This window comes from Dama dama, chromosome 8 (assembly GCF_033118175.1).
Source record: "Dama dama isolate Ldn47 chromosome 8, ASM3311817v1, whole genome shotgun sequence".
Taxonomy (NCBI): Eukaryota; Metazoa; Chordata; class Mammalia; order Artiodactyla; family Cervidae; genus Dama; species Dama dama.
Genome location: NC_083688.1, coordinates 37,938,170 through 37,961,430, shown reverse-complemented (window position 1 = coordinate 37,961,430; position 23,261 = coordinate 37,938,170). Strand labels below are relative to the sequence as shown.

The following is a 23,261-nucleotide window of genomic DNA, read 5'->3' as shown; positions in this document are numbered from 1 at the left end:
GGACCTGTGATTCTTTTTTTTTTTTGTCTTTTATTGAATTTGCTACAATATTCTTTCTATTTTTTCATGTTTTGGATTTTTAGACAGTGGTGTGTAGGATCTTAACTCCCTGACCAGGGATTGACCCCTCCACCCCCCAGCCATGGTGCACTGGGCATTGGAAGGTGAAGTCTTAACCAATGGACAACCAGGAAAGTCCCTGGGAGCTGATTCTAACTTAGATCTTAAATATTTTCAGTTAAAAATTGTAAGAAACAGTATTTGAGATACAGAGAATTTTGAACTCTCACCTCTCTCATGGATCTTGCTGTTGTTACACTAAGCACCAGTTATTTTCCAGACCAATTCTGATCCTCTAAATTACAAAATAAACCATTAGCCTTTGGATGTATTGGTCAGCATCTGATCATTTGTTGATTTTAGACAATGCTAACTGGTTCTTGGCCCAATGCTGACCCTGACATTGTTGTTCAGAATGGGGTTTGGTACCACCAACACTCATCTGATTGGCTCCCAGGATGTGAGAGTGCTGGAGGGACTATTTACGATCAACCAATCCAATGCCACCCTTTTGTTTCATGGAATGCTTTCTCTTTCCATCCAAACCTGAACATGTGCTGGGACAGGAGAGCCCCAGCTCAGCTACAAGGATTCCTTGATTCCAGGTCAAAATGGCTGCTGACATACTGTGTCAGCTTGATCAAAACTCCCAACTTCCTTCTCCAAAACACAGATAGTGATGGGATGTGGAGCAGGCTTTGTCCAGGTCTGTAGAGCTGACTTTGACTTGTCTTTAAGTCAAATGTCTTTGACTTGTTTCTTTCCCCCAACCCCACATCTCTTGGGAGCCCCCAGTCCCCTCCCATTCTGCTTTCTTTTCTCAGGATCCACCCCACTCTCTCTGCTTTCAGTCTCATTATCCCAGTTGAGATCTTCATCTGTTCACCTTATAACTGGTCTTCTTTCCTCAGTTGTGCTCACCACACCCTGCCTCATTCCACTACTATGCATTCTTCACAAGAAGTGCCCAAAGTGTTATTTTTTAAAATGAAAATATGATCATGTCCCTCCCTTAAGTTTTCACTGGCTCCCTATTAACTTATGTGCTAATAATACTAAACTCCTCAGCATACACATAGACTCAATTCCCTAATATTCCCCTTTGTTCCCTTTTTGTTCGATCTTTGGTGTTCTTTCCCTTTCTCTGTAGAATCCACATCTTACTCTCTGTTTACCTAACCATATTTCCCCACAGTAAACCCCTTGAGGGCAGAGACTTTTTTTAAAACCAAATTCCTATGGCTAGGATCTAGCAGGGTGCCTGGCACCTGCAACACAGTTGATAAATAAAAACTCAGGAGACTAGTTCATTAACACTAAATTTTAATTAAAATCGATAGTTTAGATGAAGAACAGGACTAGAATAGTGTTTACAATCAACTTCTGAAAAATCACATTTACATAAGGAAGTAAAAGAGGCCAGCAGAGGTCCCAAAAAAAAGGTGCAGCTTGTATTATTGCACTTGGATGAAACATGCTGTTCAAGGTCACATAATACTTAGGCCACACAAGGCCAGGAGGAGGAGACAAACACCGAGGACAAACCCACCCCAGGTAGTATTTCTTCTGGATTCTCCAGGGAGCTCAAAAATATTTAGTATTTTTAAAAGATTCAACTAGAGCTCTTTACAAAGATGAGTCTTCAACATGTTTTAGTTACGGCCATGCTCTTCATTCCAAATCATGTGCAAGTCTAACATACAACTTCTACTGCAAATAATGAGATATCTGTTACATTAGAATAACCCAGGGCCCCAGGCCATGGAAAGTGAGAAAGGGAATGAATCTCTACTTTATACAATTTCAGGGCATAATACCATGGCTATGGTTTATCCTTTTGAGCACTGTTCATTTTGGTCATTGATCTCAGCACATGAGAAAAAGTGACAGTGAGTACAAGTGGACATTAAAAATAATTCCTAGGCTATTAGTAGAAAATAAAATTTAAAAAAAAGTCCCCGGCCACGTTCACAAAGGTGGCATAACTGTATGGATAAGAAAAAGGCTGTAAACTTATAGAAAAGATAAACTCTGGCTTCTAAACAAATTACAAAATTGATTTTGCCTTTACCCTTGAGTGTTATAGAGAAAAATGTAAACCAGTATACCCTAGTTACCAAAAAAAAAAACATCCTCCGAAGACAAGAAATGACCTTAAAGTTTGGCCTGGGCTAGTTTTAACTGCAGGTTCTCTCCAAGTTTATCCATGAACTCAAATGTATTCAAGTAGTCAGAACGTTGCACGCTAATAGAGGAAGGAAAAAAGAAGGAAATTTAGTTTGTCACTAATCTGGTAGCAAGTAGAGGAAAAGTCTGAGACATGCTACTTAAAGTAGCACTCTATTTATTCCTAGAAGAAAAGTGATTAATGTTAACAAGCTACAAGTTGATGGCCGATGGCTGCATTTATGGTCCAAGGAGCTGACCCAGGCTACAGGCAGTCTTGCCAGGCCACACACACCCCGCACAGGGGTTCCTGGTCTTGTAGCTCCAAGAGTAAAACTGCCCCAGAGCTTCATTCAGACTAATGCCTGGGAGACAAATCATCCTACTTCTTATTTCTCATTCTTCATTAAAATAACAGAACATATCCAGGTACAGTCATCTTTTTAATTATATCCCTACAAATTGTCACATGTCCTCAAACAAACAAACAAAAAAACACTCTGGTGCTCTTATATCTACCTTTGTCTTTCTTAAAAAACAAAAGACAAGGGACTGGCTCTCATAAACCTGATGACAGGTGCCTATCCAAGTAGGCTGAAAAGTAACACACTGATAGGAACATTTCAGACATTGTATTCTTGCTGAAAATTTAAAATAAGAAAGATGTAGTAATGGAGTATACCCCCATGACTGAGGTATACTGACCCTAACAGAGATCTCTGAGGACCCACAAATGAGACATGGGATTGGTGCTAGATTTTAATATCATTTCTTTTTTTTTAATTAATTAATTTTTTAATTGAAGGATAATTGCTTTACAGAATTTTGTTGTTTTTTTAGTGTTGTTTCTTGACATGAGCCATAGTAGCCAGCTTTGATTGAGGGAGGAAATCCCTGATCAGCAGCTAAATCAGCTGGGATACGGGCTTCCATGTTCTCAAAAAAGTCCTGGGCAAAACGATTATCTGGCTGCTGGCTACAGATACTTAAGGAAGGGACTATAAGCAATTGGACACCTTGTACCTGTGCTGCTTACTTTTCTTACTAAATTGAAGATAAAGAGGTGGAATAAAATAGCCTTGGAGGTCCCTTTGTTTCAAAATGTCTGTAATTTTGTTATATTAAGCAGAACCTTGCCACCCAGTTGACTGCCAACTAGATCAGGGGTGAGCACACTACAGCTTGGCTCATGAACTCCGTCGAGGCTGCAGCCTGGTTCTGTACCCAGGGTTTGACTGGAACACTGCCACTCCCATCAGCTCTTGTATCACCACTGACTGCTTTCCCGCAGTGGAGGCAAAGTTCAATACTTGCCACATGTTCTGTAAAGCCTGAAATGTTTATTATCTGACAGTTCACAGATAATGTCTCCTGACTCTTGAACCAGATGACAAATAATATTTCATGTAACTCCAGAAAGCAGTTGATGTTTTGAGCCCAGTGAGGATAAATGGCAATTTGACCACAGAGCTTACAGTGTCTTATACTTACTTGGGTAAACCTTTAATACATGCAGCTAAGTCCTTGGTCATGAAGCCAGCCTCAATGGTCTCAATACAGACTTCTTCCAAAGCCTTTGCAAAAAAGCCGAGCTCTTTATTGTTATCAAGCTTAGCTCTGTGGGCTAAGCCTCTGGTCCAGGCAAAAATGGAAGCTGAAAAGACAGGGGGAATAAAAAAAAAGCACAATTCAATCATGCTGATTAGAAATATTCCCAAGTCTTTGTTTGACGAAATAGAATATTTCTTTTGTTTAGGTGACTGACTTCATTGGATGCTATCCACATGAGCTGTAAGTTTCAGGAAATATTTTATCAAATAGAAACTTAAAAAAAAAGCCTGCATTTTTGTAGAGGAAATGTTTTGGATTTTGTTAGAGCTTTAAGAAAGCATATAGTCATGGTAGGAAACTTATTAATTTGGAAAAGGTCACAACCTCTTTTATCTCATCTGGACTGCTCTCTTCTCTTTCCAGGCTGTAATTTGTTTTTAAAGTACTGTCCTTGAGGACTTGCCTGGTGGCCCAGTGGTTAAGAATCCACCTGCCAACGCAGGGGATGTGGGCTCAATCCTTGGTCTGGGAGAATCAGACATGACATGGACACCTAAGCCTGTGAGCCACAACTACTGAGCCCATGCTCCAGAGCTTGCGCTCTGAAACAAGAGGAGCCGCTACAAACAGAAGCCCACACACTGCAACTAGAGAGTAGCCCCCACCCTCTGCCACTAAAGGCTGTGCACAGCAACGAAGACCCAGCACAACCAAAAATTAAAAAAATTAACAAAAAAAAAAAGTATGGTCCTTGAAACTTAGTTAAAAGGGTCTGTCAATGTGGGCTTAGGTTCTCAGCCACATGTGACATTTCACTGCAGCAAAAGAAAAGGAAAAGGAAAACGCTTGTTGATAACATTCTTCTCTGTAATATATATTCTCCCACAAAATGGAAAAGCATATACTGTGTATATTTTAAGAAACATATTAAAACAGTTCGTATTGGTTGGACAAATCAGCTGTTAGGTGATGATTTTATACACAAGGCATTGGGCAGCCAAAGATACACATGCTGGGGTCCCTTTGAAGACTTCTATTCTGGTTGGAAATCAATGTAGCAGCCAACACTATCTTACCAATGGGATTGGTGGATGTCTCCTGTCCTTTCTGGTACATTCGGTAGTGACGGGTTACAGTCCCGTGGGCAGCCTCTGCTTCTACTGTCTTGCCATCTGGACAAACCAGCACACTGGTCATCATGCCGAGAGAGCCATAACCTGTGATCGGCAAAACATGAAGGATGGGATTCAAGTGTAGGAAGAGCACTGGGTCTCCCAGAGAGGAAGGAAAATGACTCCATCTTGACAGGACTCAGTGAGCAAAATAAACATGAGTGCATGCAGTAATTCTTCCGCCTTTCAGAAAAGGCTATGTTTTTCCTCACTTATTTACTTCAGAGGCACCTGCTCATGGTCTGAATGCCTGTATTCCACCCTAGTTCCATGACTTCCTAGGTACTGTGGCTCAGTTTCCTTACCTGTAAAATGGGTACAGTAGGGCTTCCCTGGTGGTACGGTGGATAAGAATCCACCTGCCAGTGTAGGAGAAGCAGGTTCAATCCCTGGCCCGGGAAGATCCCATGTGCTGAGGGGTGACCAAGTCCAAGTGCAACAACTACTGAAGCCCGCACGCCCCAGGGCCTGTGCTCTGCAACCACGGAAGCCGCCACAATGGTAAGCCTCCACTCTCCAAAACTAGAGAAAGCCTGCGTGCGGCAATGAAGACCCAGCGTGGCCAAAAATAAAAATCAATCAATAAATCTTTAAAAAAGGAGGGGGGAGGAGAATAGTAAAAACACCTACTTCATAGGGCTGTTGTGAGAATTAGACGTATATGCATATATATTCATGACTATATATGAAAAGAAAACACATTCCTATTCCTTAGACTACTACCCTCCAGAGAATAAGAGTGCAGTATATTGTTATGCTTATGTGCAGATGCTCTGCTATTCTGGGAAAATAAAGATTCAGGAGTTGTCTCCAGCCACCAAGCTGCTCACAGGCTCACGCGGGACTGGGAAGAGAAAGCTGGTTAAAAACAGAATGGGATGGATCCGAGCACCTCCCCCTCGCCCCTGCTCTCTTTTACAGCCTCACCAGAACAATTCTGATCTGTGGTTCCCTAGTCAGAGAACCAAATTACCACTTTTAAGTCCATGTGATTGACCTTCCTTCTTTTATTCATTTTTTTAAACACTCGAATTCAAAGAACACTTTTCGCCATTTTTGCCACCTCCCAATAGTACCTGTGGAGTTAACAATGCAAATTTATAATAGGCTGCTACCTTTTTTTTTGGTTTGAAAGTAAGGAAAAAAACTTTATAAACTCTTTGAGTACAATTAGCAATTTCTGTACCAAATTAGCAGCTCCTTTCCTATCACTGTGCTGGTATGAGGCCTCAGTAGAGGCTCAAATATTCACTGACTGGAGATGTTTAGGGCCATATCCATGGTGATAGTCTATCTATTTATCCATGAGACACTAGCTGGTACCACTATCAAAACTGAGGACAGAAGTAAAACGTTTGGTGTGAGTTCAAAGTAGTTCATGCCTCTAGAAAAGAATGAATGTGAGGACAGCTCTGCTGCCTTTTAATCTGCTATGATGAGGTCACCTTTATCTGCAGGCACTGCCCAGACACAGAGTCTTGGTTGCAGATATCTTATCAGTGCACGGCTGGACACTGCACTGCAGCATTCTTGCTCTGAAGTCCTTTGAACCTCCACAGTTTGACAATAACATTTGCGATATCCCTCCGGATACCCTCTTATTGCCATGAGGACATTTAGAAACCATGAGATGATCTGGGCCCATTCTAAGAATGCTGCTCTCCTTGCTTTGTGATGGAATTATCACAAAGCAACACTCCTTCCTCTGCAGCATTCAAAGGACTACGAGGACTTCCCAGGTGGCACCAGTGATAAAGAACGCGCCTGCCAACGCAGGAGACATACGAGATGGTTGGATCCCTGGGTCAGGACGATCCCCTGGAGGACGGCATGGCAACCCACTCCAGGATTCTTGCCTGGAGAATCCCATGGACAGAGAAGCTTGGCAGGTTATGGTCCATAGGGTCTCAGAGTCTGACACGACTGAAGCCATAGCACATAGCACTCAAGAGAAACAGAAGGAGGCAAAAGAAAGACCTGGGTAACTCATTTATCTGACATCAAAGTTATCTTTAACCAGGCAGATCTACTGATTTTCAAACTGATAGCGATGATTAACTTTTCACAAGAGAAAGAAAAAGTAGTACTTCGTGGGGAAAAGCAAACATAACTGAAATGAACACAAACATTCATCAGGGAAACTCAGTGCACACTGCTTCACAAGTAACTGAAATTGAAGGACAGCTAAGCACTGAGGAAGGCAGGGAAGGGAGAGCTTTTGCTCCTCTGGTCCTTATCTCTGGCATGCAGCTCCTGGTTTCTGGAATTTCTGCTTCTTTGCTCAATTTAGAGCTAAGCAATAAACACATGTGTTTTATGTGGCACGGAACAGCTGTCAAGGCTGGCAAAAGGGGCGTGATTTGTACCAGTCACGGGATGAATGTGCTCTTGGGAGGGAGGCCCCTGGGTTACGAGATAACCCTGGCCCCTTCTCTCCCGAGTCCCATAGTTTTTTACATTCTTATTGGAAGGCAGGGGAAAAGAGTGATTTTCAGATTAGGTGGCTGGGCTGCCCATTGGAGGCAGTGAAACTTAAGGAGGGAAAAGGGTTGAGACATAAACTGTGTTAACATCTAAGGCTGGAGATTCAACCCCACTGAGTTACCTCCTGGGCACCCCTGAGAGAAGTCGCCCCCCCCAGTCTGAGCTTCCTTTCCTCATCAGTCAGCTAAGAAGATGGACCTGATGTCCCACAGTGCTACCATTTCATGAGCTTCACCAAGAGCTACAGAATCCCTCTTCCCACACTGGGGCACCACCTGCTGGCGGCAGGCCAAGCCCCACCTCCACCTGTCCTCCAGCTCCTTACCTTGGGCCACGGAGTCTGACTGCACATCCCCATCATAGTTCTTACAGGCCCAAATGAAGCCCCCCTCCGATTTCATAGCTTGGGCCACCATGTCATCAATGAGCCTGTGCTCATACCAGATATTCTGAGCTTCAAACTGAGATCTGTACTGCCTGAGAAACAAGAAAGAGAAGAGAACAATAGACAAAGAAAACTGGTTTTATTGGGATACCATCTGCCTCTCTGAAAGGCTGGAGGTGGGGCTGGAAGCAGCATGTTTTAGTAGAAGTAACACAAATCTGGGAATCTGACAGACATGGGCTGAAATCCCTGCCCACTCATTTTCTAGCTATGAAACTCCCATTTTCCCATCTGTAAGGGCGATTTCATCCACCTGGCAGAGATGTGAGAATTAAGCAAGATAACAGCATTCCAAGTATTAATACTACTTTTACAGTTTTCAATATACCACTCACCAGTTTCTTGGGATTCAGCTTGCCTTAAGGATATGTATTTTAAAAAAAGAATATACGGGGGTAGAGAAAGACTATTTTATGGCCCAGTATCATTCAGGAAACTAGGACAGCTTCCAGGTTTGACATAGATAGGGAATGGAAGGAGGTATTAAAATGCCTTGGGAAGGATACCTAAAATCCCAGCCCTGGTCTGAACGCTTGTATCTAAAGGGAGGAATGTCATCTTAAAAGTTAACAAGTACTCAAGGACTGTTGAACCTAAAATGATTATAAATGTAGACTTAAGTTCAAACGACTCCATTAAAGCAAAGCTTTATTTATTTTCTTTATTTATATTTAAATTATTGGCTGTGCCCCACAGTTTGCAAGATCTTAGTTTCCTGACCAGGGATTGAACCCACCCCTTTGGCAGTGAAAGTGTGGAGTCCTAACCACTGGACTGCCAGGGAATTCCCAAAAGGAGAGTTTTAAATCATAACAGTGGGCTTCAGAAGGAATGGAAATGGGGTCTTCCCTGGTGGTGCAGTGGCTAAGACTCCAAGCTCCCAGTGCAAGGGCCCAGGTTTGATCCTTGGTCGGGGAATTAGATCCCACATGCTGCAACTAAAGATCCTGCATGAGCAACTAAGACCTGGTGAGTAAATAAATATTACAAAGAAAGAAAATGGAACAGGCCCAATTCAGAAACTTACACATGTGAAAAATCGGAATTTTCTATCACTAACAGGGTACATTTACTCACACATTAAATAATCCTGGCTCTGAAAAAAATGTGGGACCTTTATCTGAGAACATATTTCCCTTCTAAAAGCAACTCACGAGCTTTATTTCAACCCTTGTTAAATCTCAGTTCTGTCCTTATCTTAATGAGATAGTGCTGGTTTTCACTCAATTTGTCCCAGAATCAAATGGATAAGCATACAAATTCTATACTATAAATGCCACCATTTGTGACCCCCCCAAAAAATAAATAAATAAAGGAAAAAAAGAACTGTAGTTACTTGTCATATATCTCCTGAAAGATGTCTTTAAAACGTCCATCGTACTTCTTCAGAATAGTGTTTTTGGTGCTCAGGTACAAAGGCCAATTCTTAGACAAAGCCATCTGGAAAGAACTGTGTGCAAAATCTTCGATTGATTTATCTTGATTATACATCCCCATGGCAACACCACCACTCTCTGTGAGGGGGAAACGAGAAAAAAAAAAAAAAGAAAGGTAAATAGGGTACAGCTGTAGCAAGTCTAAATCCACCCCCACCACCAAAACAGCCCACTTCCAGCTCTCATATCTGAGTTCAGGCTTCCAATTTCATTATTCCATGAGTTTCTGAGACACATAATTGGAGGAAAGTCAATTCTAGGTAAGTACATTCTAAGTTGTTTTGAAAGGCCAATACCCATGAGGAAAACATGGTCTTTTGGATCCTGAAATACCAAGAACTGATATGAACCAGAAACACACTGAAGAAGGGGTAAATAATTTTTAAACTCTTTTCACAGATTAAAAAATTTCAAGCATGTCTTTTAAGCTTTAAGTGTGTACTCAATCTTCAGCCACTAATACATATCAAACATGAAATGAGAATTCTTGTAATTTCCTGGAAGATACTGAAAGTTGGTTCTGCTTTGGCAGAAATAATCATGCTCCATATAATCACTGGTGTTTCACAATTCTCACTGTTTGAACTCTGTTATTACTGAAAGCTAGAACTTGAATCCATGCTACTGCCTAGGGCCAGCTTGGGGCTAAGGATGAGAGAGGTGCGGAAACTGGCAAAACTAGATTCCTTTAAAATGATATGACTTAGAGGAGGCAAGGAGAACAACAGCTAGGTAGATTTTAAGATTTTGTTTGTGTGAGTTCTTTTAACAAGCTTAACAATGGGGAAAGTTCTCTGTTCTTTCAACAACTTTTGGGTGGGATTTGCCATATTGAACCTTAGAAACAGCAAAATTGAGGGAAGAGAAGCAAAAAAAAAAACAACCCAAAACAAAACCCAAACAGTCTACTTTCACAAAATAAACACTCAGAACCAGAAAAAAACTTCAGCAAAGAAATAAAAGAGCCGTTTTCAAATACAAACCCTACCAGAGCCAAAGCGTAGGATTATAGAACAGGCAATTTGGGGCTATTAACGTTTAATTTATGTAACTTGTGCGTAACAGATTCCTGTCAATCTCCCCTCCCGGTTTTGAGATGCGTAATTATCTACTTGTATTTCCAATTAAGTGAATTAAGTGGCTAATTCCTCTTATGTCACAGGAAGCCAATGACTTTTTTGTTCGGTTTTGAGTCCTGTGGAAATACTATAGATTCAGGTTGCATTTTTAGGCAGCCACACAACTAACTTTAAGAAACTGGTGATAACGTTGTTTAAATGGCCTGTTAAAAAAAAAATGGAAAATACAAATATACCTGTGAAGTTATGTACTAGGTATACCGTCTTGGGAGATCCATCGCTTGGTGTGTAGGATATCTCTACTTTTCCGGGCCCCGGCACAACAAAATCGGTTGCTCTATACTGTATGGGGGAAAAAAGAAAAGAAATCGCAAAACTGTCCTAACAAGAATTACATAAAGAGGAAAAAAAGCCCATAATACGGAGCTGGAAGACACCTAGACAACAGTACAGTGTAGTCCAACTTTCTAATTGAGGGGTAGAGATAAAGAGGTCCAGAGAATTCCCAAAGCTAGTTAGTAGTACACATTAGAAATCAGTATTTATCAGGTGCCTACAATGTAAGGGGCAGTTTCCTAACTACAGATATGAGTATGAAAGAGAGTAACAGAGTATTCCCTCTCACAAAGCCTATGACCTAACAAAGTCATACAAAAGTGAAGCAACTTTAAGAGCTTTCAAGTGTCAACAGCGGGCATAGATTAAAAAATGCTACTGGAAGACGGAGGAAGAGAAATGACCATAACGTGAAGGTCAAGGAAGTCTTCTCCTGGGGGATGACAATATACTAACTGTAGCACTGAAGATGGGCTTCCCTGGCGGCTCAGACGATAAAGAATCTGCCAGCAATGTGGCAGACCTGGGTTTGATCCCTGGGTTGGGAAGATCCCCTAGAGGAGGGCATGGCAACCCACTCCAGTATTCCTGCCTGGAGAATTCCCATGGACAGAGGAGCCTGGTGGCCTACAGTCCATGGGGTCACAAAGAGTCGGACGTGATTAAATGCAGCATGGCACTGAAGATGATGTTGAGAGTGCTAATGCCTGGTGCTCACTATGAGACATATTTTAAGTGATTAACCTGTATCCCACATTACCTCATTTGATTCTTCCATCAATCTTACAAGGGAGGAACTATGACATAGTGCAAATGACCCATTTAGGGTCTGGTCCTTGGGCCTTCAGGGCTTGTTCTCTTCATGGACATCGTTCTACTAAGGCCCAGCCCAGGACTTGCCCATAGAAAGCAATCATTCTGGAAGCAGCTGCAGTAGGCTGATGACCCTTAAGAAAGGGCCTTCTAAGGACAGCTACCTCTGTCACAGGTAAGGAAAAATATGCCCAGCCCACACTAGGCACATGTCAATCTTTGCTGCCTTGTACCTTCTTTAATGGCTAGATTAGAATACTTTCAGAGCCAGGTACCAGCAGATGCCAGTCAAACTTATTTATCTTTGTTTACAGTAATACTAAAGACAGCTGAAAGAAGATCTGTCAGATAACGACAGATTAATATCTATTCTATGCAGAACATTTCGGATATTTATGGGTAGTAATTGATTCTCATTTCTCAAAAGGTGTCAAAGCACCATAAATGCTCTCTAGATGCTTGGAATTTTCAATCTAGTAGACTTTAATAAACAAAATGACCATTCTTCCAGTGATTGATGCCACAATAATTTTAAAAAAGGGAAAAGGAAAAAAAGGATACAACTTAAGAGCCATGTTCCCAGGACTAGTGAGTTTGTAGCAATCTCATCTACATTCCACCTTCTGAGCCTCTGAGAATTATCTGTGAAGGGAATTGCCAGGAGGAAGATATAGCCTGAAACACAAAGTGAACTGCCGCTCAAGGACTGACCTGGTAACCCAGCCCCCAGGAACAGAGTGGTCTGCTCTGCCCATACTATTTTTAACGATGGCAACATCAAAGCCTCTGGGTGTCAGGGACAAAGACTCTTGTTTTTAAGGCTCTTGTAAGACAAGAGCTGCTTTCTGTTAAAGTCTAAAACTTCAGTTTCAACACAGAATTTTTATTTTGTTTAGTTGGTAATGTTTCTGTTTAATTTGGCAATAAACCTACTTGTACAGAAGTATAGAAACTAGACTTTTTTTTCTTCCCCCAAGGAATGTTCTGAAGAGACTGCTTTCAACTACTAAGTTAGTTTGTCCTTTTATGCATGAAATGATCATGTTTAATATAACAATCTTTGGTAGTTCTCAATTCTGTCTGCACATTAGAATCACCTGGAGAGCTTTAAAACACCATGGAATTGAGATTTAGCTAGTGTAGGGTGGGACACAGGCATTGGAATTAAAACAACAAAAAAAGTTTTTTTAAATGGCAATGCAAAACAAAACAAACACCAAAAATCCTGTAAAAAGATCCTATTGTACAGCCCAGGTTTGGCTGAACCACTGATTTAGTTAAACCACAGGAAATTATACGAAAATGTCTGTATCATATGGTTTAACCTAATAAAAAGATAAAAGGGAAAAAAAAGCCTATAAAAAAGTCATTTATAGTGAGACAGGTACGTTTATCTGAGACTGTAAGTTTATCTGAATTTGCTTTTATCTAAATGTCTATGTGTGTTTGTATATATACACATATATATTCATTTCTCAATTCTATACCTCACTTGTGGGCTTCCCTGGTCGCTCAGTGGTAAAGATTCTGCCTGCAGTGCAAGAAACGCGGGTTTGATCCCTGGGTCGGGAAGATCCACGAAAGAAGGCAAAGGCTACCCACTCCAGTATTCTGGCCTAGAGAATTCCATGGACAGAGGAGCCTGGAGGGCTATAGTCCATGGGGTCACAAAGAGTCGGACGTGACTGAAGTGACTGAGCACATACCTCACTTAATGGAGGTAGACACCAAAAGAGAATAAAGCACATATAGATCCGAACTGCTGGGTAATCAAAGGTCATGAGAAAAGAACATGGAAAGTCAAGCCATGCCAACACGACTTACTTGATCCCCATAAGCATGACGACCTATGATGATGGGTTTTACCCATCCGCTCACAAGCCGGGGTATATTTTTGCAGATGATAGCTTCCCTGAAGACAGTGCCACCCAGGATATTTCGGATGGTGCCATTTGGAGATTTCCACATTTGTTTCAACTTGAACTCCTCCACTCTCTTCTCATCGGGGGTGATGGTAGCACACTTGACACCAACGTTGTACTTCTTTATAGCTTCCGCAGCGTCCTTGGTGACCTGGTCATTGGTGGCATCGCGGTTCTCTATGCCTAAATCGTAGCTGGGAGCGAAAGGTTGAAAGCGTAACTTTTCCAGACACACCCTCAGGTGACTGAAGATACTCCCCTTCTCTCCCCATGCACCACTCTGCATGCTGATGGTACACAGGGCCTGCCCCGCAGTAAGTGAAGGCTCCACACATACCTAAATCTGCTGAGTTTTAGCATTAGTGCACCCGTGACACAAAGATGGCTGCCAACTAAAAAACCTCTAAGAAGGGCTAGACCGCTGGGCCATGCTGCTTTGTAGGAAGCTGTTGAGAAGGAAATGAAATAAAAACCACTGTACTCTTTCCCCTCGGCCTACTCTTTACCACCACTTTCTGCAGACTTTCTTCATTTGATTAGCATAAAAATGCAAACCTAAGTATTATTTTCCCTTTAGAAAATACTATGCTCTAAAAATAAAAGGGCTGAGGACTTAAAGGATTTCTTGCAGTCTGGCACTGAAGTGGTGGGAGTTACAGCTGAGACAGTCAGTGCCAAAAAAATGCTAACTATTAAGGCCAATTAGCTGTACGTTGAACCTTTCCCTAAATCTCAGGCAAGTCTTTCTCCTGGACACAAGCCTGAAGTTTATAGAATAAATAATGGAATCCAGCAATGACTTTATATAGCCCAGTGATTTATAGCTTGAAATATACCAATACCCAGAATGCATGGTATTCAGAGTGTGAAAGAAAGCTGGTTATCCAGAGCAGAGAAGACCGTAAAACTTTAAAGTAGGTAATAGTTTACCGAAAGCAGGAAAAACAAAACAGTAATGTAACAGTTTAATTTGTTCTCCAAGGCTTAAAAAGTTTTCCAGTTTTTGCAGCTTTCAAAACTTGCTGAACCATCAAGCCCCTCAATCTCTCGTTTCAGTTCTGGTATTTCCCTTCTTTTAGATATCCCACTCCTTGTGATGGAAATGAAAAAGAGCATCCAATCTGGTGATATATTTCCAAATAAAAATAATTCCAAACTGCTTTGACCGTTCGCACCTCCTCCCTCTCCTTGAGGGTGTGTATTGTCAATCTGCATTAATTGTCAACTTCCAGACCTCCTCAGGATATCCTTCCTTCTTAATCTTGTAAGGGGTCACTTTGTACACACAGCCGTGGACTGTGTGTAAATTTTCCAACATGACCTATAACCCTTTGTTTCAAACACTTATATAACTGCTCTTTGACCCCCAAGTGGGCAGAATGGCCCTCAGAGCTTTCTGAATGACTGTCTCTTGGGCTATACTACTCAAACTGACATGAATACAATTCTCCATTTCTTTCTTAGATTATTAATTTTTTTTTTCATCGGCACTAACAAAGACACTCTTATCTTCTGACTTAGGAAGTGCTGAGTATCTATAAAAAGTCCACTCCTAACTTAAACAGCAGTGTAGTCAGCAATATTCACGTTCACAGGAATCATTTTTCATCAGAAGAAGCTTACAGAAAATTAGTGGATTTTTTTGCTTCTAAGCAAAAAGAATGAGTAAATGGTCCCAATCATTGTCTAGACAACAGAAAATTTAAAAAATGAATCATTCCACTCACCTCAAAAAGAACCAATCATGTAATAATAATAGCAATCCTGGAACTACTTACACTTAAACGTTTAAGTCTCCAAAAATTTTTTAGTTTTTAGCCAGTGACTCTGCCTTAAAGTTATAATGACTGTCCTTTAAAGCTAAAGAGAATCTTTGTAGCTATTATCAAGGCAATTGCTCTGCAAACTCACCTACTGCCATGTACATGAAATGAAAGTCACTCAGTTGTGTCCAACTCCTTGCATCCAACTATACAGTCCATGGAATTCTCCAGGCCAGGATACTGGAGTGGATAGCCTTTCCCTTCTCCGGGGATCTTCCCAACCCAGGGATCGAACCCAGATCTCTCACATTACGGGCGGATTCTTTACTATCTGAGCCACAAGGGAAGCCCAAGAATACTGGAGTGGGTAGTGTATCCCTTCTCCAGTGGATCTTCCCGACCTAGGAATCGAACCGGGGTCTCCTGCATTGCAGGCAGATTCTTTACCAACTGAGCTATCAGGGGAGCCCTATTGCCATGTTAGGTGTCTGTAAAATGTTTCTTTAATCATTTGGATAATGTTTTAAAAGGTTCATTTCCTATATGTTTGTGGACCTCTGCAGGTATTTGCTCCTTCTCAAGGCTGCAATATAGACACTATCAACAGCTTGTGAGTGAAAGTCGCTCAGTCGTGTCCAGCTCTTTGTGACCCTATGGACTCTAGTCCACCAGGCTCCTCTGTCCGTAGGATTCTCCAGGCAAGAATACCGGAGTGGTTTATCATGCCCTCCTCCAGGGGATCTTCCCAACCCAGGAATCCAACCCAGGTCTCCCGCATTGCAGGCAGATTCTTTACCATCTAGGTCACCAGGGAAGCCCTTATTCAACAGCCTAGCCACCAGAAGGTTTCCCTGGCCTTCACTATCTCCTGAAGCTTGCTCAAACTCGTGTCCATTGAGTCAGTGATGCCATCCAACTATCTCATCCTCTGTTGTCCCCTTCTTCTCTTGTCCTCAATCTTTCCCAGCATCAGGGTCTTGGACACAAATGGTTTAGGGAACTTCTCCTGAAAGGTGGGGATTGTATTAGATAACTTTGAGAATTCTGTGTAATTCTGTATAATTATAATTGTATAAAACGGAGAAAAGACAAGGAATGAACAGGTAAAAAGGCCCACTGACTAGTTAAGCAGAGCGACAGAAAACACTTTATCCTTTCGAAAGGACAAAACTGTGTTAACTACATTCTTTATCGATTTATTACAGAATTCCCAGGCGGCGCTAGTGGTAAAAATCCCACCTGCCAATGAAGGAGATTTAAAAGATTTCAATCCCTGGGTCAGGAAGATCCTCTAGAGGAGGGCACGGGAACCCACTCCAGTATTATGCCTGGAGAATCCCATGGACAAAGGAGCCTGGTAGGCTATAGTTCATAAGGTTGCAAAGAGTCAGACACGACTGAGCAACTTGGCACGCAGCTCTACTCTTTTCCCCTCTGCAAATAGTACCTAGTGTTACTCTTGGCCACTAATTTATTACAAACAAAACCCTCACAGGAAATAGAGGCTTGGAAAGACCTGAGAAATCACTTTGCTGCCATCGTAATTCTTCTCTTCTGAACAATGACAAGTTCAGTATTTCTAGTATTATGTTAAAATTAAAGATTCATTTCATATATATTTGAAACCCAGTCCCCCTAAAATTGAGTTCCCTTCAGAGTTTATAATTAATCTCTCTATCTAAAACTATTTCCTCTGGTCCCCTCTGACCTCCATCCTGTATTAATTTAACACTAGTCAACCAGACTCAGATGACTAAAATTGCTATTGTACATAACACTCTGAATGACTATAATTGTGGTTTAGATATCATCAGTAACAACAGAATCAGGTTGTTTCTCCAGGGAAAAGACGAGCTATCAGCCCCTGAGCCATAAGAATGTAAACTGGATGCAACCTGACTTCCCTGAAACTAACATTTAAGAAAAGCCACAGAAATTTCACGATTTTAAAATACCCTCAGGCCTTCCCGGAGAAGGAAATGGCAACCCACTCCTGTGCTCTTGCCTGGAGAATCCCAGGGATGGGGAAGCCTGGTGGACTGCTGTCTATGGGGTTGCATACAGTTGGACACTACTGAAGTGACTTAGCAGCAGCAGCAGGCCTTCCCTGGTGGTCCAGTAGTTAGGAACCCCCCTGCCAATGCAGGGAACACAGATTTGATCCCTGGTCCAGAAGATTCTATGTGCAGCGGGGCAACTAAGCCCATGTGCCCCAACTACTGAGCCCCTGTGCCTGACCCTGTGCTCTGCAACAAGAGGAGGCACTGCAATGAGAAGCTGGTTCACCCTAACTAGAGAGTGGCCCCTGCTCGCCACGACTAGAGAAAGCCAGTGCGCTACAACAAAGGCCCAGCGTACCACCCCCCCCCCAAAAAAAAAAAAACAACAACAACAACTCAAAGATCCAGCTGGAGTGGCTCTGAGACTTGTCTCCACTCTCTTCTTGGTGCCCTGAAAATAAACCCTTACTTTGCTGCAAACAACTAGTGTCAGAGTTGCTCTCTGCACAGGGGCACACCAGTTATACGTTTTGTTTGCATATAAGCTTGCCCAAAGCTTTATTCACAAGTTATAGTGGTATCTATGCAAAAAAGTGACCTATACCCCAAAATCACGTGGATTATGCTTTCTGAGTTGGCTGCTTGGCAGAGTGATTCATTTACCTGTGCAGGTCCAGTTCCACGTAGGGAAAAATGAGTTTCTCTTTAATCAACTCCCAAATGATTCGTGTCATTTCATCTCCTTGCATCTCTACCACAGACCCGCCTTGGATTTTTTGAGACATTTTGACTTCAATAAACCTCTAAGAGGAAAAAAGATAAGACACATATCTCATCATTTGTTTCATTACTGTGTAAAAGCAAAATACAATTTGGTGATAACTAAAAAGAACAATTCACAATAGCATGATTGCACAGAAAGCTAATAACAATTACATTAACCATTAGAATTGAATACATTCTCTGTATAAAGCATTGTGTTACATGCCTCTTGTGTGATTTCTGAGTCAACACTCACAACAACCCTGTAAGATGGAAATTGTTTTTCCATTCTACTTTGCTAAAAGAAAGCAAGCTTTCCAAGGCCATCAGGCTAGAGCGTGGGGGAGCCTGAGCCTGTCACATGCCCTTAATAATGTAAATCTCTATTCTTTATTCTTGACTGCTGGTTTTTCTTATCAAATGGGATTATTTCCACAATATCATGTTTATTTGAACACTTCTATCCAATGCCTCATTGTGCTAGGCCTTCAAGATGCACAGAATGATGGGCACTACTATTTCCCCTCTTTTAAGAGGCTCTTTTGGTTAAAACAACTATCCTTAACAAGATTCAACAAGTTCTAGTGACCCATTTTAGAGAAAATTTAATTAAGTCTTTTTACAAGTGAAAGATGAAGAATTCCTGGTGGAACTCTATTTTCCTAGACACAGTAAAGGATAGTGGTGATGATACACTGAATACAAAGTGATTTCTCAATTAGAGACATCTGTATGTATAAAGAAGAACTACTGCTCAGAACATGTCCCTGGCCTGTCCTTGGTATCCCAGCTCCTGGACTGTTCTTCCAGCCATTAGTGGGCAAAGGCAAACTGCCAGTGGGTGGGAGAGGGGACTGGAGTTGTTCCAGGAAGAGGTGTCTTCCTGGGATGTGGGGGTAGCAGATACTAATCAATCTGGTTCCCAGAGACAGCAGGGCTACACCCTATGGACGCACTCAACCTCCCACTCTCTGCGACCCTTTGGACTGTAGTCCCCTGGGCTGCTCTGTCCATGGGATTCTCCAGGCAAGAATACTGGAGTGGGGAGTCATGGCCTCCTCCAGGGGATCTTCCTGACCCAGGGATTGTACCCATGTTTCTTAGGTCTCCCTTATTGGCACCTGGGAAGCCCTTTGTGAAAAGTCAAAGTGCTAGTTACTCAGTCATGTCTGATGCTTGGCGAACACATGGACTATAGTCCGCCAGGCTCCTTTGTCCACCAAATTCTCTAGGAAAGAATTCTGAAGTGGGTTACCATAGGGCTTAGGCTTAAAGAAAGGCATGTTTCCTGAGAGTAAGAGGAGGCACCGAGCCTGCTAAAGGTATCTGTTCCCTTTCATGGTGCTTTAATGGGAACTATTTTTCCCCCTAGAACATAACAACAGATTGCTTTTATTCTATTAATTTACAGTTGAGGACTGAAAGTCAGGAGAATTGACTTTAAAAAATTATTACGGAAGAGGTCTATAAACATTATCTCAAAAAGTTGAGTTAAAGTTGTCTGGCCTTTATATTTTTAAATGTAATGATTAGTAGACTGTGAGCTTTGGTTCCTCATGATGAGCCAAGATATATTCCTAACCTCTAGGCCCATTTTCACTTCCCAATTTGCAATTCTGGGATTTTGTTTATTATATTAGTATTTAGGAGGTTCTCTAGACCATTACTGGGGGACCATCTGAAACTCAACTAGAATGAAAAAGTGAACACACTGGTGTGAATGAGTCAGCTACTTCCCATTTGTAATTTCAAGTATAATTTAAAGTACAGCTTAAAGTTTACGATTTAATCATACTGATCCCACAGTCACATCTGTCTTTGTATTTAAAACAAAACAAAAAGAGGCAGCAAACTTATCTCAGTTTTGATACATTTCCAAGGCCATATTCCTACGAAGTATTATGCAAGAGTTATGACTTGGCTATTTTTCTTTAACGGCAAATACAGTTAATAAAAAGTCATACAGCAAACTTGAAATTTCAGTAATAAGTGATAATATTTTTTGGTTAAGCAAACACTTTCTGATTAATCTTTCTACATTTCATAACGTATAACAAAGGTTTTCTTCATGATACTTATCCAATACATTTTTACCATCTTTTAATTTAAAAAGTGAAGCTTTATTGTAGACCCTGGTAGTAGGCTACACTGTAGGACACTATTTTATTTCTTCTAGATTTGAATCCTATGAGGATGGGCTTCAGACACCACTGAATTCACTTTTGACTCTAGTCCCTCAGATTTTTTGTCTCCACCCAAACCCTGATTTCAGAAGGAAGGCCTTTTCCAACAAGCCAGTTCATTTATCTAGCAGCTGAATTCCAACCTCCTGACACACGTGTGCAATGACAGAACATAAACCTGAACAAACACAAAGTCGTTTAAGAAGAGCTGCTTCCGGGGGTGGGGGTGGGGGTGGAGGAGGGTGCTGAGTTCATGAACTACACTAATTTCTGTGCAAAAAAAAAAAAAAGTGTCTTGCAGAGAAGACTCTAGACTGAAAGAAACAAGCAAACAGTTGCAATTTATTGGTGGAAAAATTCCTGAGTCATTCTCTTACAAGGCCTCCGACCACCTCCAAGACCTCCACGAGCAGTTAAACGCAGTAATGCCGTATGAAAGAACGGGAGGAATTACTAATTCTCACCTTAACAATTTCTAATCACCCCCAACTCCTCTCAATCTTGCAGACTCCGCTTATCTCCTAAAACAAAAAAACAGAAGACAAAGATAAGGTACAAGGCACTCCAGCAGTCTTCTCCGGAGAATTTAGCTGCTTTTTTTTTTTTAAGCCAGGCAGCCCGGTTTATCTGTTTTAAAGTACAGTGCTGAGTGCAAGCTAAGGGGCAAAGGGCAGTTTTAGGTCCGCATGCACCTTCCAAATAAAGTATAATAAATACCCCTGCTTGCACTCCGAGGAGGGCGCGTCCGTGGGCGCGGCCCGGGTTCGTCCTCCGTTAGCTAGTCCTGAGGTTTGCACGTCCTTCGGGGACGCTGGGACCAGCCGGTTCTTGGCCTCCATGCGTCTTTGGGCCCTTGTGCAATCGAAGCCAGCTGGGTTCCTCCTTCCACGCCTGACCCTTCCCTCCCGAGCGCCGGGACCTTTAACCCCTCTCCACCTTAACTCGAGATGCCGACGGCGACATTTCCTCCACCCCTGACAGCCACCAGGTGGCCTAGCGACCGGCCTTCGCCGCCCCCTTCAAGCTCCCCAGGAGGACGCCTCCAGCCCGCCGCACCACCAGTCCCGGCGGCCCCAGTTCCATGCACACGCCCAAGTCCTCCTACAGCCGAGGCCGCACGTCTTCTTCGCCCCAAACCCAAGACTTCGTTTTCCACGAGTCCTTGCATCCTCCTACAGCCCGATTTTTTCTTCTGCTGCAGACCCGGCATCCATCCACCGCCTGCAACCTCCCCCTGCCCAATTTCACCCTCCAATGCCTAACAGCTGGCCGCCTACACAACCAGGCATTTAGCACCGTCTTCCTCCCATTTCCTTCTCCCACGCCCACTACCTGGATTTTTTTTTTTCCCGCTGCCTTGCGACCAGGACGCGCCGCTAAACTTCCCCTAGCATACTCAAGATCTGAGCGTCCTTTTTCCCACACTAGCCACTAACAGAGCCTTCTCGCAGGAGCCAGAGACCCGGTCCGCCCCTCGAAGCCTGCGGCTACCTGCGGGGAAGGTACGTTGGCGATGACCCGGGAGCACACAGTCACTCAGTGTCCACTTTGGCAATCCCGGCTGGAGCCCAACTGTTCCGGCTTCTCAGGGGGCCTCGGCAGAAACCCAGAATCTGGCCAGCCAGGCAGGGCTTTTCCTCTTCCCGGCTTTTGTCCAGACCTGAGCCCGGCCCCCTCAGCCCACCTCCCGGAGCTCCGCCCCCGAGCCCCCGCCAATCGCCGCGGGCGACCACCCGAGATGGGCGGGGCCATGGGTCAGAGGCGGGTCCTTCTATTCGGGGCGAATCCGCGGCCCCGCCTTCCTTGCGCTCGGGTGGGGAAAGGCGTGGGCAGCTGCACTGCTGGATTCCGCCGCCGCCGGTCTTCTGCTGAAGTACGAGCTTGCCACCTGCAGGCTGGGGTGTTGGGCGCGCCGGCGCTGATATTCTGAATCCTTCGCCACGAAGGGGCGCCCCGGGCTTTGTAACAACCTAGGGTCAGGCGGAGTGAGTTTCTAGGACTCCAATAAAGACAAACCCGAGACTGCGCGGCTCGGACCTATCCTGTTCCTTGCGTGCTCCGGGTGTGCCATAGACTGGAATGCGCTTGGGCAGAAAGAAGAGTGTTCTGGGCAAGCGTGAAGTCACTTTGGGGGCTTCTTCGCGAAGCTGGAATGCAAAGGATCGAACAGTTGCACAAGCAGGCACCCACCGCCGATGACTAGGTCTTCAGAGCTAATGTATCTATCTATAATTTCAATTTCTATTGCGTGCTATAAATAATGGAGAAGGAAATGGCAGCACACTAGTATTCTTGTCTGGAAAACCCCACAGAGAGCGAAGCCTGACCGGCTAGAGTCCATGAGGTCGCTAGACTCGGTGGCAACTTGGCGTCTAAACAAGAACTATAAATAAATGCAGTAGTTATTTGCGTTAGACAATAAGGTTAATGATTTCACATCGGAGTTCCAGTGACATTCAAATAAAGATCTAAGGAGGCCTTAGAAAACAGTGGATTAAAATAAATTATGTCCTCTGCAGGAAATTATTTTTAGTGTAGTCCTTACTTTTGAAAACATGGAGGGCGGGGGAGAAGTATTTTAGATTATGATTTGTAGGATAAGCCCATGCTTAGCCCAGGATTCAGTGCCCCCATATTTATTTATTTTTTCTTTTTTAAAAGTTTTATTGAAATACGGGCATGCTGGAATGAGAAGTCAAGTGGACCTTAGGAAGCATCATTAAGAACAAAGCTAGTGGAGGTGATGGAATTCCAGCTGAGCTGTTGTAAATACTTAAAAATGATGCTGTTAGAGTGCTGCACTCAGTATACCAGCAAATTTGGAAAACTCAGAAGTGGCCACAGAACTGAAAAAGGTCAGTTTTCATTCCAATCCCAAAGAAAGACAATGCCAAAGAGTGTTCAAACTACTGCACAATTGCACTTATCTCACACACTAGCAAAGTAATGCTCAAAGTCCTTCAAGCTAAGTTTCAACAACACAGGAATTGAGAACTTCAAGATGTGCAGATTGGATTCAGAAAAGGCAGAGGAACCAGAGATCAAATTGCCAACATCCCTTGGGTCATAGAAAAAGCAAGAGAATTAAA

At 42.8% G+C, this 23,261-nt stretch overlaps 1 protein-coding gene across 1 annotated transcript; it reads right to left on the bottom strand.

Moving 5' to 3' along the window:
• Positions 1-1,366: 1,366 nt before the first annotated feature.
• Positions 1,367-21,834, bottom strand: IDH1 (isocitrate dehydrogenase (NADP(+)) 1). Its single transcript, XM_061148885.1, has 10 exons — positions 21,664-21,834; positions 20,637-20,693; positions 17,891-18,030; positions 13,367-13,658; positions 10,630-10,735; positions 9,215-9,392; positions 7,759-7,910; positions 4,854-4,994; positions 3,718-3,880; positions 1,367-2,305 (listed from the first exon to the last, which is right to left on the bottom strand). The coding sequence occupies exons 3-10, from the start codon at positions 18,010-18,012 to the stop codon at positions 2,215-2,217; spliced, it is 1,245 nt and encodes a 414-aa protein (XP_061004868.1). The 5' UTR covers positions 18,013-18,030; positions 20,637-20,693; positions 21,664-21,834; the 3' UTR covers positions 1,367-2,214.
• Between the last annotated feature and the right edge of the window lie 1,427 nt (positions 21,835-23,261).

Bases quoted from the DNA above. Each gene is read 5' to 3' on its own strand.
- IDH1 (XM_061148885.1), bottom strand. From the start codon at position 18,012: ATGTCTCAAAAAATCCAAGGCGGGTCTGTGGTAGAGATGCAAGGAGAT. The intron at 13,659-17,890 runs GTAAATGAATCA...TTTCGCTCCCAG, and splicing joins GTGGAACTGGACCTGCACAG to CTACGATTTAGGCATAGAGA. The intron at 7,911-9,214 runs GTAACTACAGTT...CTTGTTTCTCAG, and splicing joins TTTCAGGAGATATATGACAA to GCAGTACAGATCTCAGTTTG.